This window comes from Notolepis coatsorum, assembly GCF_963971535.1.
Source record: "Notolepis coatsorum genome assembly, chromosome: 16".
NCBI classification, from domain to species: Eukaryota; Metazoa; Chordata; class Actinopteri; order Aulopiformes; family Paralepididae; genus Notolepis; species Notolepis coatsorum.
The window spans coordinates 58,306,274-58,320,125 of NC_140180.1; the positions used below are offsets into that span (position 1 = coordinate 58,306,274).

Consider the following 13,852-nt stretch of genomic DNA (forward strand, 5'->3'; position numbering starts at 1 on the left):
TCTCATCAAATATTGATATGCGTATTTTTATTTATTTAATTAATTTAGATTAATTAACTATAAATCAATTTAAAAAATGTATCGAGTCCCACCACTAAATATATATAATTTTTGCCAATATATCAATATCTGAATAATTTTTTACTCCCCGATATCATTATTGACCTTCTGCCCCAGAAATCTAGTATTGTCAGGCTCTAAAATTAAGATAAAAGAGGTGGAAACAGAAAGGGAGCCAGTGCTCTGGAAGAAGGTAAAGGACAAAGTGTGGCTCTGGATATTGAAACGTACATAAAGTATTAGAAAAAACGTCAGTCAGACTCTTTGAAAGGACATGCAGTGTTTCTTACCGCTAACAATTTGCTGCGCTCCAGTTTTATCTGCAACACAAAAAGAAAAAGGGGGGAAACATGATAAACTGGAGACAGTTTGTTAAGAGTTTCATTTGGTAGAAATTAGGGATGGAATGAGCGTGAGTAATCGATTACTAAAGTACTCGCCGTTTCAACTGAACCCGAGTGGTTTTTGAGGGTGCTAATTTTTTTTTTATGTTTATTTGGTTAACACCAACATACTCGTTTGTGCCACTGAAACAGAAATCACACTCAGAAATCCCACAAGGGGGGCGGTCAGGTGGCGTAGCGGAGATTGCGTTCGTCACCAACGCTGGAGACGCTGGGTTCGCATGTTCAAATCCAGCTCCCGGCGTTGTCACCAGCTTGGCTGGCCGTTCACACTAATACAATTGGCAGTATTAGGGGGTGGGGAAAGCTGGCGGATGGGTCCTGGGCGTTGTGGACAGCGACCCCTACAGTTGGGTCGGGGCGCCTGCTCAGCGAGGGTAGGATCTGGAGAGAGGTAGTGCGGCCTCCCACACGTTACACTCTCCCAGTGAGAATCTGCGCGGCCAGGCTGGCTGCCGGCTGGCTGCACATGCGTAACAGTCTCCGGCCTCTCGGACCAACAGTAGGGGAAAGTGCGCAACAACCAGGAAGGGGGTTGGGAATTGGCATAACGACTAACAGTGGGATGGAAGAAAAAAAAAATCTGAAAAAGGAGGGGGGAAAAGATAATAAAAAAAAAAAATCCCACAAGGGGTGAGTTGTGAGGAAGACTGTACATTGTTATGACCGTGGAGGGAGTGTGAGACTCTGCACGTAGCTCCCTCCATCCCTTCCTCACCCTCTCCCCAAGTCTTGGCTCCCTCCCTCCCTTTCTCACCCTCCCTCCCACCCTCTCCCTGAGTCTTAACTCCCTCCCTCCAACCCTCTCCCTGAGTCTTAGCTCCCGCCCTTCCACCCATTCCCTGAGTCTTAGCTCCCTCCCTCCCACAGAGTCTTAGCTCCCTCCCTCCCTTCCTTCCTTTCTCACCCTCTGCCTGAGTCTTAGCTCCCTCCATCCCTCCCTTTCCCTGAGTCTTAGCTCGCTCCCTCCCAGAGTCTTAGTTCCCTCCCTCCCCTCGAGTCTTAGCTCCCTCCATCCCTCCCTTTCCCTGAGTCTTAGCTCCCTCCCTCCCTGAGTCTTAGCTGCCTCCCTCCCCGAGTCTTAGCTCCCTCCCTCCCCGAGTCTTAGTTCCCTCCCTCCCCTCGAGTCTTAGCTCCCTCCATCCCTTCCTTTCCCTGAGTCTTAGCTCCCTCCCTCCCTGAGTCTTAGCTCCCTCCATCCCTCCCTTTCCCTGAGTCTTAGCTCGCTCCCTCCCAGAGTCTTAGTTCCCTCCCTCCCCTCGAGTCTTAGCTCCCTCCATCCCTCCCTTTCCCTGAGTCTTAGCTCCCTCCCTCCCTGAGTCTTAGCTCCCTCCCTCCCCGAGTCTTAGCTCCCTCCCTCCCCGAGTCTTAGTTCCCTCCCTCCCCTCGAGTCTTAGCTCCCTCCATCCCTTCCTTTCCCTGAGTCTTAGCTCCCTCCCTCCCCCTCCCTTTCTCACCCTCTCCTCGAGTCTTAGCTCCCTCCCTCCCTCCCTCCCTTTCTCACCCTCTCCTTGAGTCTCAGCTCCAGCGCCCCGGCTCTCTTGCGGTTCTGCTGGTGTTGCAGTAACAGTCTCTGGGAGGGTGGGGGAGCTGTTCGCCTGGATGGTGGTCTGCCGCGTCTCCCTCGTCTCATCCCGTCTGTGACACCGATCCCCTCCCGGTGGGCGGGCTTGGAAGGCTGCGGGGAGGCCGAGGCGTCCAACGCCACACTGTCCTCGTCGCTTGAAGACTGGGGGGTGAAGAGAGTGATGGAGAGACACACAGACAGAGAGAGAACAAAAGGAGGAAATTATAACTATCATAACTAAATTGGAACTAGTGTCATAACCAACATCAAAGCCAAGAAAGAACGATTGTTGAGAGTGTAACGTTATGAAGGAAGGTAAGAGAAGTGGTCTTAGAGTAGCATTGGTACCTCCGAGGCCGATCCTTTACTCTGGTAACATTTGGGACACTCCCAGCAGCTGGGCAAAACCTTGTTGATCTTCCCCTCACCACGCTCCTGACAAACAAAAAGTTATGACTAGGGCTGGAAAGAAATAATGCTAATAAAAAGTTTTCTATATCACAATATATGTTTTAAGTGCAATTATTGGTACTATTATTGGCACTCTGGTTGGATGTGAAACTTCTTTTCATTGTACTGTTCTTTTGCTGTATGACAATAAATGTAAATAAATAATCGGGCAGGTACGTGGCGTAGTGGGCAAGGCGCTCGCCACGAAATCTGGAGACGCTGGGCTTGCCTGTTCGAGCCCAGCGCTCCACATTTGCTTTCAGTTTAGCTGGTCGTCCGTACTAATACACATTGGCCGTATTAGGGGGTGGGAAACTGATGGGTGGGGATCGGGCGTTGTGGACAGCGACTCCTACAGGTCGGTTGGTGCGCCTGCGCAGTAGAATCAGGAAGTGTCGGGGGCAGCGTGAGCCTCCCACGCGTTACTCCTCGCCACTGAGAGATCGAGCTGCACAGGTGAAAAGATGCGACTGCTGTTACCTCAAGTACCGGAGGGGACTTGTGCTATGTATGACTTAAGTCCACATTGCAGCCGGCTTGTGGGAGGCAAGAAACAGCGTTCGTGACAGGGGAGGGTTGAATTGGATGATACGAAATTGGGATGGGAGAAAAATATAGAAAAATGGGAGAAAAAGTGGATAAAAAAAAAAATGTAAACAAATAATCGAATCTACAGTATATGTCAAGTTCATTGTAGTGTGCTGCCTTTGCATTATATTTTGGTTGGTCCCTACAGCGGTGAATAATTCTGATATCTTTAGCTATAAAAAAATCACGTGAAAAAAGACAGATATAGGCCAATACTGATATGGTCTACTCTCCAATATATCCTGCATCCCTAAACAATATGATAACATTGACAGACTTGATGAATGCAATAAATATTTATGCATTTCCTAGTCATACCACAATTTGACACAGACGCAACAACATTGATCATTTAGTGGTAGCTACATGCATGCGTAATGCACTCACCTTAATGCATTCAGGATGCGCGACTTCTGCGCAGTTGGAACATTCCATGAGTGTGTGGTTTGCAGGGTTGGAGTCCTCAGGCTCTCCTTCACCACATCCAGCACACCGTGCAGTGTTGGGCAAGGCCGGCTATACAGAGAGGAAGAGAGAGCGAGGTTAACGATTACTACCACACACCATCAGATATGATGCCATGACTTGGTGTAGCAAAGACTACACATGATGATACTTCATTATTTTCACACGTGTCTTTGGCCAAAGTTGATAAATAAACACTTGAGCACGCTGGTAACTCTTCACATTTATGTGGTAAAACAATTATTTCAAATTGACAGACATCCATCGAGGTATTTATCGAATTATATACGTCCTTTGAAAAGGAGAACCCCAGCATGGGCGGATGTTTCACCAATTCTGAACATTGTATGCATCATGATCACCTCATGAATCAGTTATATGATGAGATTTATTTCCTTCTAGACGGAGTCACGTCACATTCAACTCTAAATAATAACAAACTTCCAAAACAGTGTAGTAACCTAATCCATGGAGGAGATTTGTGTGTCACCCATGTAGTAGGGCTGTCTTAAATACTGCAAAGCTTCGTTCGATGGGCATGGGATTCGAAAATGATCCCAGGATCATGAAAACAAGATAAGATCAATGAGTTTTGCTATAATTGAGCAGCCCTACACCCAACCCTGAATTATCCTTTAAATTCCCTAATGAAGATCCGTTGACCAAACCATTATTGTATTGTATGTGTGAAATAATAAAAAAGAAAAGAAACCTGTATGCTTGAGTGATTCTTCTTCCATCATGATAACAAACAAAAATGTAAATGAACAACTCACAGCCAGACACTGCCTCATGACGCAGCCCTTCTTCATGCGTCCCGGCCCACCGAACTTCCTCATGTCGTAGCAGTACTGGCAGGTGCCACATTCTTTGCGGCAGCAGGCGGCACAGTGCTTGCACCTCACCCGCCTTCGCCTCAACGCCGAGATGGAGGAGGCTGGTTTGACGGGCCGTGGGACCAGGGGCTTGTGGGGGGACGGGCCCAGTCGAGGACGGTAAAGAACGGTGGGCGTAACGATGGGCGGCTGGTACCACGACGGCTGGAACATGAACAGCGGAAGGAGAGAGTGGGGGGGGGATTAGAGTTCTGTGTCAGGGGTGTCCTGGGCCCTCATTCACCAACGTGACTTACGCACAGATATGTGCTTAAGCTGTGCGTACGACCATTTCTAAGCAAAGAGTGGGATTCATCAATTTCAACTTGAACTTGACTTTGTGCTTATGTGTACGCACAGCTCTGAGCATGCTTAGCTGACGCCCAGTGGTAGAATATCGTTACTACGGCACAAGCGCTCCTCAGTACATGCATTCGTTTCAACGCGGAAATAAAGACACTGGCGCGTGTTCTGTATGACCCCCGTAATTCATTATAGTTCATTGTGAAATAGCGATAGTGTAATTATTGTCAAACCCTAAATAGCATGTGGAATATTAGGTCTTTCTCTCCAAATGAATGCAGGTTTATATATATAGCGTTATCGGGTGCACTGACTGCGCTCGCAGGAACTGTTTTCAGAGATAGCATCAGATAGGGATGAATGAATGAATGAGGGGCAGTCTAATTGCAGAGAGAACATAATATTAACTAGAGTCCACTACCCGAGACACCTCCTTCATTTGTACCGCAATTTGGGACCCAAATTGGAGCTATGAGCTTAAAAGCTTTTCCGTGCTTATTTGAGAAGGTCAAGCTGCAGAGCCGGAGAGACAGACAGCAGAGAGACAGACAGACAGACACTGTTCCACAGTGTGTGTGTGACCACTAGTCTCCTAGTAGAGACCCCCCCCCCCCCTCTGGACCACCTCCTAGTAGAGACAAGTTTTCTGAAATGTATGTTTATATATGCAAATGAGGCACTTCCCCATTAAATATGTGGACATTTATGGATGCAATAAGGCAAAATGAAGTAAAATGAACAACTAAATGTGTGTTATTGACGTTTTATTGTCACTAGTTTCATAGAAGACATGTTTAGGAAGCAAAATATAACAAAATCTCAAAATCAACAAAAAAAGTATATTTGCCTATTCACCTGCAGTGTCTCGCCTTAATCCTCATCTTCTTCCTAGAGAAGTCTCTACTAGGAGGTGGTCCAGAGGGGGGGGGGGGGCTGAGTCTCTACTATTGCCGTCTGTCTCTCTGCTGTCTCTCTCAAAATAGTATAAGTGCTATCTTGGCCCCGAGAGTTGCTCTCCGGCTCTGCAGCTGGACCCTTCTCCAATCAGCACGAAAAAAGCTATAAGCTTATAAAACGATTTAATATGCTAAACTTCGTTTTAAATTCCTTAATTCACTTTTGTTTATTTCATAAAGATTTTCCCGACATAATGCTACCTGCCCCGACCAGATCCGTGACTCTGTTGCGATACAGATGAATTATCTACTCAGAAAGCTTATAAAACGATTTAATATGCTAAACATTGTTTTTAAATTCTTTAATTCACTTTTGTTTATTTCATAAGGATTTTCCCGACATAATGCTACCTGCCCCGACCAGATCCGTGACTCTGTTGCGATACAGATGAATTATCTACTCAGAATAGTATTATAAAGTGGCTATCTTTTATGCTGTAGATCAGTGGTTCTCAACTGGTCTAGCCTCGGGACCCAACATTTTCCTTAGTCATTAAGTCGCGACCCAAAATTTTGAACCACTATGATTTATGTAAAAAAAACAATATTTGCAGTAATACGCAATCTTTCAAAACATGAAATAAACACAAAAAAGTGCAACAAAAGTGCAACTATTGCTAAAAACCCAATGAAATAAAAGAATAATAAATAATATATGCTTCTTAGCAGATTTCTTAGCTTAACATAACAGACCTAAATTTGGGGGAACTAATGGGATAACTGAGTTTGCAACAAAAGTGCAACTAGGGCTAAAACCCAATGAAATAAAATAATAATAAATAATATGCTTCTTAGCAGATTTCTTAGCTTAACATAACAGACCTAAGTTTGGGGGAACTAATGGGATAACTGGGGTTGCAACAAAAGTGCAACTAGGGCTAAAAACCCAATGAAATTAAATAATAATAATAAATAATTATGCTTCTTAGCAGACTTCTTAGCTTAACATAACAGACCTAAGTTTGGGGGAACTAATGGGATAACTGGGATTGCAATAAAAGTGCAACTAGGGCTAAAAACCCAATGAAATAAAATAATAATAAATAATATGCTTCTTAGCAGATTTCTTAGCTTAACATAACAGACCTACGTTTGGGGGAACTAATGGGATAACTGGGGTTGCAACAAAAGTGCAACTAAGGGCTAAAAACACAATGAAATAAAATAATAATAATAATAATAAATAATATATCCTTCTTAGCAGAATTCTTAGCTTAACATGCAGGGGACTAATGGGATAACTGGGGATGATGTTTGCTCCTGACAAGAGTCTCAACGTCTGGGGTGATTGTAGACAAAGCAACTCTGAGGTCATGCTCAATGTCCAATCTGTTCCTCCGCTTTGTCTTCAGCTGGACCAGAGCTGAGAAGCCACTTTCACAAAGATAGGTAGTAAAAAAAAAAAAAAGTAAAAAAAAAAAAAAGAAAAAAAAATCTTTTTTTACTTTTTTTTTTTTTTTACACACACATCCGCGACCCACTCAAAATGGCCCCGCGACCCACTTTTGGGTCGCGGCCCACCAGTTGAGAAACACTGCTGTAGATCACTGCTGGTATGTGCGTGCAGAACCTTTATTTCAGCGGGGACTGTAGTATTTATTTGACGTTACTGTACAATATATGTGTATTAAAAGACGGAGCTGTCTTTTATTGTATTATAATAATTATTAATATTAAAAATAAATTAAGAAAGGCATTCTTATTCCAGCATGCATTAATGACACTAACGGGCAACGGCAAAACAGTGGTTAATGGTCTTTATTAGTGTTTGCGGTGTCCAGGCAGCAATGGTCTTTTAGGAAGTTAATAGATATAATATCCGACAGTGTACAACACCCTCGGCTTAGTCCACTTTTCCACATTTCATGGGGGTGGTCCATTACCATATATGGTTAATCGGGGCGGTTCTGGTATGCAAATAGGTGAAAGTGTGCACGAGCCTCGGCGCAGGGCCAAGGTGATATTTATCATGACAGGTGTGCGTAGAACCTGCGTACGCACGTGTGGTAAATCCCGTTTATTTTGTGCGTGCCCTCATTCTAAATTCTGTGCTTAGGTGTGGAAATAGAACATTTTCCACGTCATGTTGATGAATGAGGGCCCTGGTGACTGACCATGCTAAGGCACAAGCCATGTAATGTAATCACAATGTCGTAGCTTCCAATCCAGTTCCCCATCACATTGCCAACTGACATGTTGTGGATGAAGACCTGATTAGTACTTGAAATGTTCAATTATTCAATGAGTGTGTGCCAAATAAATCATTAGTGCAATCCAAGTACACAGTCATTCATGACTTAAGTGTAAGAGTACTCCTATATGTGTAAACCGATGCGAGGGGTGTTAAATGTTAAACCATGTGGATGACTGTGTTTGATGTGCACCCTGCTTGCTCACCCTTTTGGGCCACTTGACGATGGGCTCTCCAGTGTAGGACAGCTTGGGGTCGTCACTGGAGTGTGCAGTCAGAATATCCTGGACAGGAGAGAAGAAGGAACCAGGTTCACACCAAGACACAGGAGACTGAATGGAGTAATGATACTCCAGGTTGGTTAGGGAGGCAACCTAGTCATCAAAGGGGTGCTGGTTTGATCCCCGGTAGAGACAGTGCCAAAAGTGCAGCTAAGCAAGAGCACCTAACCCCCATGTATATGTGTACCAACCTGCTGGTGTTGGGAAGTATCTAACATTAGCTACAATTACATCACATAAAATACTGTGATACAACTAAGGCTGAGACCACTTATCGATTTATCTATAATTATCGATAACTGTGTGAAATCGATAAGTGGCGTCACTTTTTTTCACAGATTTTTTTTGCATGTGAAAAAAATATTACGTTTAAAATACTTTTTTCTAAAAAAAAAATTAAAAAAAATCGTTTGGGGCGTGGGCCAACTACAGCATCGCAAAAACGAGTGAGTGCACGTGACACACATACACTAACGACATTAAATAATATTTGTTTTATTTTTTAAGAAAAAGTTTTTTTTAAAGGGGAACGATCTTATAAATGGCCATTTCCAGTGTTTAGCATTGAGACTGTCTAGGTCTCAAATTCTCATTTTGGCGCATTCCTCCAGTTCACATGAAACAAGATCCTCCCCCACTGAACCAAGCCATTCTGAATTTAGCGTATCTGTGACGTGTAAGAATTCTGATCTGCATACCTCAGCTCCTTCTGTGGTTGTAGCCACCTCTCACAATCAACAATTCACTCAACAACGGAGCGAGTGGAAATAATGCTAAAGCGTTTCCCTGTCACTTCCTCAAGAGAGAGAGAGAGAGGGAGAGACAGACAGATAGAGAGAGGCTCTCGTACGGTGCGACTCGTCTCGGAGCGATCTCTCCTCCGTCTCTCCCCCTGCATTTACACACACTCGCGACTGCATGTGTGGGGGGAAATGCATGCGCGCTCTCGGAGCGCTCTCTCCATCTGTCTCTCCCCCTGCATTTACAGACACTCGCGGCTGCGTGTGTGTGGGAAAACACACGCGCTCTCGGGGCGATCTCTCCTCTCTCTCACTCCTTCTCTATCTCTCTCAGGTGGGTGACTGTCACTCAAAGTGCATTGCGAGTATGGGCGGAGCCCAGCAAAAAACAGCTTGGAATCTGGCAGAAAATGGTGCACCAAAGTACTTGATTAAAAATACAAAACAATGAATTTTATTAAAAAGAACCTTACAGATGTGTTCCATAGACTCACAGGAATAGTGTAAAATTGCCCAAATAGTGAAAGAAAGAGCTAAATAGTTCCCCTTTTATTTTTTATTACACAAGCAAAATAATCATTTAAAAAATCGATATTTATCGATAATTTTGTCCCGATTTATCGATTCTTCCAAATGGCATATCATCTCAGCCTTAGATACAACACAACAGGCAGAGGCTTGCAATATTTCATTGTGATTGTGTCTGTCCTTATAAAAATAAACCCTTACATATACAGCCCACAATAATATGAGTCTGATCCAAAACCTTATTTTTTTTTTTTTAACTTTGACCAGTCAGCTGGTTCTTTTAGCGTTTATCGCTTTTTCATCGCATTCATACTTGGTCAAGTTCGACCGACAGAAGCAGGCTGAAAGGGTTCAGATGGGGGGGAAGACACTCTGGGAAAGGCACGGCTGCCGTCCGGGATTCGAACGCGCTCAGCCCCAGATCCGTGACGAGCACGGTTGTCCACGGCGCTGAAATAGCACTCGCGGTACGTGGTGAGCTACTGGAGCTCCCCGATCCAAAACCTTTTTAAAGAGAAGTGACCCCCATATGAAAAAGGTGTTTGAGCCAAATCAGAAAAGAATTACAGGAATTATTGCGGGTACAGACAAACACGAGTGATTACAATATCCCCTTGCACTTGGGTGAGCGTAATAAAATGTATATATGTGGAATATATATGATCGCTACCAGTTCCATTCAGGCATGAAGGGGTGACCCACATATTGTACAGTGAACATGACGACACCCACCCTCATGTCCTGGAGCAGTGCTGAGGCGTCCTGTATCCCGGCTGGGACAGACTTCTTCTGGTCCGGGAGCTCCTCCAGCTTTCCCAGCAGGTTCCACAGACCCTCCAGCTCAAAGGGCGTCAGGGCGGACGGAGCGGCATGCTTGCTGACGGGGGTCAACTCTTCCTCTTCTTTCACCTTGATTTCCTCCTTTTCACAGTCGCTGTCAGAGTCACCATTTTGTCCGTCGGCAGTGCCGTTTCCTAAGTTGCCGTTGGCCTCGGTATCAGCACGGGTCAGACCTGAGAGGGAGGCAGGGGGAGGAGTTGGAAAGAAAGACGAAAAAGAAGGGAGAAAAATCCCCATCCTATGTTTGAGTCCTGTTAAGCTGTAGCCCTATTTTCAGAAATGTCACCTAAATGTACATGACCAAGTAAATGGAAGATTGCTCCACTTATACAAGGTCAATTTGCATGTTCTTGCTATCTAGGAACATCTAGGGACCTGGGGGTAGGTATTCCCAGTGTCAGAAATATTGTCTCCGTTACTATGCTTGAGTAAATTGTGATGAAACAAAAAAGGAGAATATAAATGACGTTTTTTTTGCCATCTTTGCCGGTGAATAACAAACACCATGTTATAATTGTGCTGCATCTGACCTCGCTCACTGAGCTCATTCAGCACCTTCTTGAGATCAAGAAATCTAAGCAAATGAATAAAGGGAAGATGATTAAACAGAAGGATTTGTAGATACAGTAATATATTATAAAATATAATCCATTTGAATTATACATTCAAAATTGACCTAGACCTTATTATGGCTAAGTCATACATCTATGGATAGGGAAAAAGCTAATTTTTTAATGATTAAAAACAGCAGGGTCCCCCAATTGGCGATTAATCAAGTTTACATTTATATTACGATTTTGTCTTCCCAAGATCATGAAAACAAGTTAAAATTATTATTTTGCCGCATTGCTCTCATTTAGTCTTGTGTTGTAAATGCAGCACACAAATCAGCTCGTGTTGAGAGGGAGGAGGGAGCCACGGAGTGTTTCTCCAGTTATTTTGAAACGTCTTTGGTAACTTGTAGAAGATAACAGAAAGGCAACCTTTGGCCGAGAAGAAATGATGTTCTCAAATCAAGGAGTAATTGTGTTTAATAATGGTGATTTCAATATCAATCAAAATAATTGTGATAATGATTTTTGGCATAGTATCGAAGCCCTGTGTGTGTGCGTGCGTGTCTGTGTGTGTAAGACACAAAGGAAGGTGTAATAGGCAGCCAGGCAGTGATGTGGAGACGATGCTCTTTGCATCCTTAAAAACATACTGAACCTCTGAATCTTACAACATAAGTGATTCGATTTGTGGATTCAAATAAAAGGGTGTGTGTGTGGTGTGTGTCCGTACCTATGCCGAGGGAATATTTCTGGAAGTCCGGGGTGAGGTGGGAGACGTTGGTCAGAGAGAAGCAGTATCTCTCCAGAACATACCAACACATCTCAAAGTAGAACGGGTAGCGGAACTTAGCTGGAACCTGGAGAGAGAGAATGACCAGAGATCTCTAAAGTTACTGCTCTAGCAGCATTGTGAATAGATATCTATGAATGGAAACTGTGTGTTAAATAGAAATAAGTTAAATGATGATTGCGTCTTTTTTTTGTGCTGCTTTCATGAAACGCCAACATCTTGATTTGACTGGTGTCAAGTTGGTCCAATTTCAGCACCTTCTGGGGCGAGTGTTTGAAAAATAAGTGGCCCCCGAATTTCATGTTTAGGTACAAAAAGATTTGTCTAAATAAGAAACATTTAAATATTATGATATATCATCACCTGAGGGATCATACATTTGACTGGCTGTGACATATAGCTAGTGTAGCAAAGTGTTATATATACAAAGGCAAGGACCAGCAAGGGTAGTAATTGAATAGCCCAACACTGTAGGTGTAGTGATTCTACAGTCTAGGTACATGAATAGACTAACATAGTAGGGGCAATAATAGTGATTGTATGGTCTACATGTGACGTGCCACTGACCCGTGTGCGGTCCTCGATGCTGTAGATGTTGAGCTGCATGGGGATGTTGAAGCTGTGGAGGAAGTTCCCCCCGAAGACCAGCGTGTCCTCTGGAGTGTACACTGCATGGATCCAGCCTGCAACACAACACACACTATTCACCCTGCCGGCTTGTTGCTTCTGCATTTCCACTTCCAGCGTGACACTGCAGGGTTCCTACATGTTTGGCTGATCAAATTCCATGACTCATTTGTCAATGGACCATGGTTGTGTTGGAAATTTGTAACCCTTTTCCTGCATGCCTTTTTTTGGTTTTGCGACGGCAAATCCAAATTTGGTGCCCGTCTAAAGCTTCCTGGTTCGCTCGGAACTCGGACCATGGGACTCGTAAATGAATAGCTTTGCATCGACTACACTCTTGGCAAGTATTTCATACAACTTAACCTCACACATCACACATCTATGGATATGGCCAAATCTCCCCTTTCCAATGGCAGAGTTCAATCTGGATTTAGTACCACCAGGCGCCCCTGACAGGGCAGCAAAAACCGTGAATGAAATCTACTGTAAAGTACAGTTTTTATAATGTAAATATCTCTGCCATTTCTCATCAGATTGCAAGACGTTTGCTAGACATTCACAGAAAGGTAAAGAAACTAACTATGTTCTATTTTATGGCAATAAGGTTCAGGTTTGTTGGACCCCGTGAGATATGACCCCAAAAAAACATTACAAATTCACACTGGAAGTCAGATTGTCACATGGACAGGGGCTGGCATGAGTTGGGTTTTATGAAATTCGAAAAAGCCCATCGAAAGCCCTGGGTCTCCCCGTCCATAGGACTACCGGTACACACACCTATGACAGCTTGCTTTACTTCCACCTAAATCCTCCACTTTCCGATGCAATGCACAGAGATTTTTATAAACTCATATTTCACTAATAACCTAGTGCTGAAAATATACACTTTGACTGATGTTTTGATAGGGTTAGGGTCTTTACTCTTGGCTACATTTGAAAAAGAAACGCAACATTACATTACGCAACACATTCTGTATTAATCTATTTATGGCGTGAATGATATCAATCTCGTACTGGTACGGGACCGCTCTGGGTTAAGGGGTTAAGTAATCAGGAAATATCTTATTTAGGTTATTATTCCTTCAGAGATAACTAGATCTCCCAGCAGCCATGCTTGACATTTATTATTTGACCGGATGAAATTAAGATTATGAACAGATTTCCATAATCTTTCCAAGCCTGGAAAGCACAATTTCCAACTTCCACGATTCTTCCCAAGTTCCTTGACTGTAGAAACCTTGCTAGAAAGAGATGGATTAACCTTCAACCTAAGTTTGAATGACAAAAGCCTGGCCCCCTTTGATTATTTGCCTTTTCGGACCAGAAGAACTTTCATAGTTCTAATAACTATTGGAGGAACTACCCCCTTTTTTGTGTCCAGACTGCAGGAACTGAGGACGATTGTAGTTTTCAGAGCGCCGTTTTGAGAGACAGTGAATGGTCCAGGCGTCAAGTGAAACCTAAGTGTGCTCAGATGTGCTCTGCTGGACGGGGCTGGAAAGACAGGCATGTCAATGCCCGAGTCAACCTTGTATTGTAGTTGAAATACCTAAACATTTCCCCCAGTGAATGTCTTAGACTAGTTACATCAATAGTGTGCAGTCAGAACAGTTTCATGTTTGTAGGTTAGCTA

The 13,852-nt window shown here is 43.7% G+C and overlaps 1 protein-coding gene across 1 annotated transcript in view; it reads right to left on the reverse strand.

Moving 5' to 3' along the window:
• Positions 1–13,852, reverse strand: part of kdm2ab (lysine (K)-specific demethylase 2Ab) — a gene marked incomplete at its 3' end in the record, with an annotated part of 126,481 nt that overhangs the window by 22,702 nt on the left and 89,927 nt on the right. Inside the window, exons 24-32 of the mRNA XM_084332032.1 lie at positions 12,160–12,275; positions 11,533–11,659; positions 10,141–10,421; positions 8,066–8,143; positions 4,311–4,574; positions 3,457–3,585; positions 2,380–2,466; positions 1,969–2,193; positions 351–380 (exon numbers count right to left, since the gene is read on the reverse strand). Coding sequence (XP_084188158.1) covers positions 351–380; positions 1,969–2,193; positions 2,380–2,466; positions 3,457–3,585; positions 4,311–4,574; positions 8,066–8,143; positions 10,141–10,421; positions 11,533–11,659; positions 12,160–12,275 — 1,337 coding nt within the window. The remainder of the gene's footprint in view (positions 1–350; positions 381–1,968; positions 2,194–2,379; positions 2,467–3,456; positions 3,586–4,310; positions 4,575–8,065; positions 8,144–10,140; positions 10,422–11,532; positions 11,660–12,159; positions 12,276–13,852) is intronic.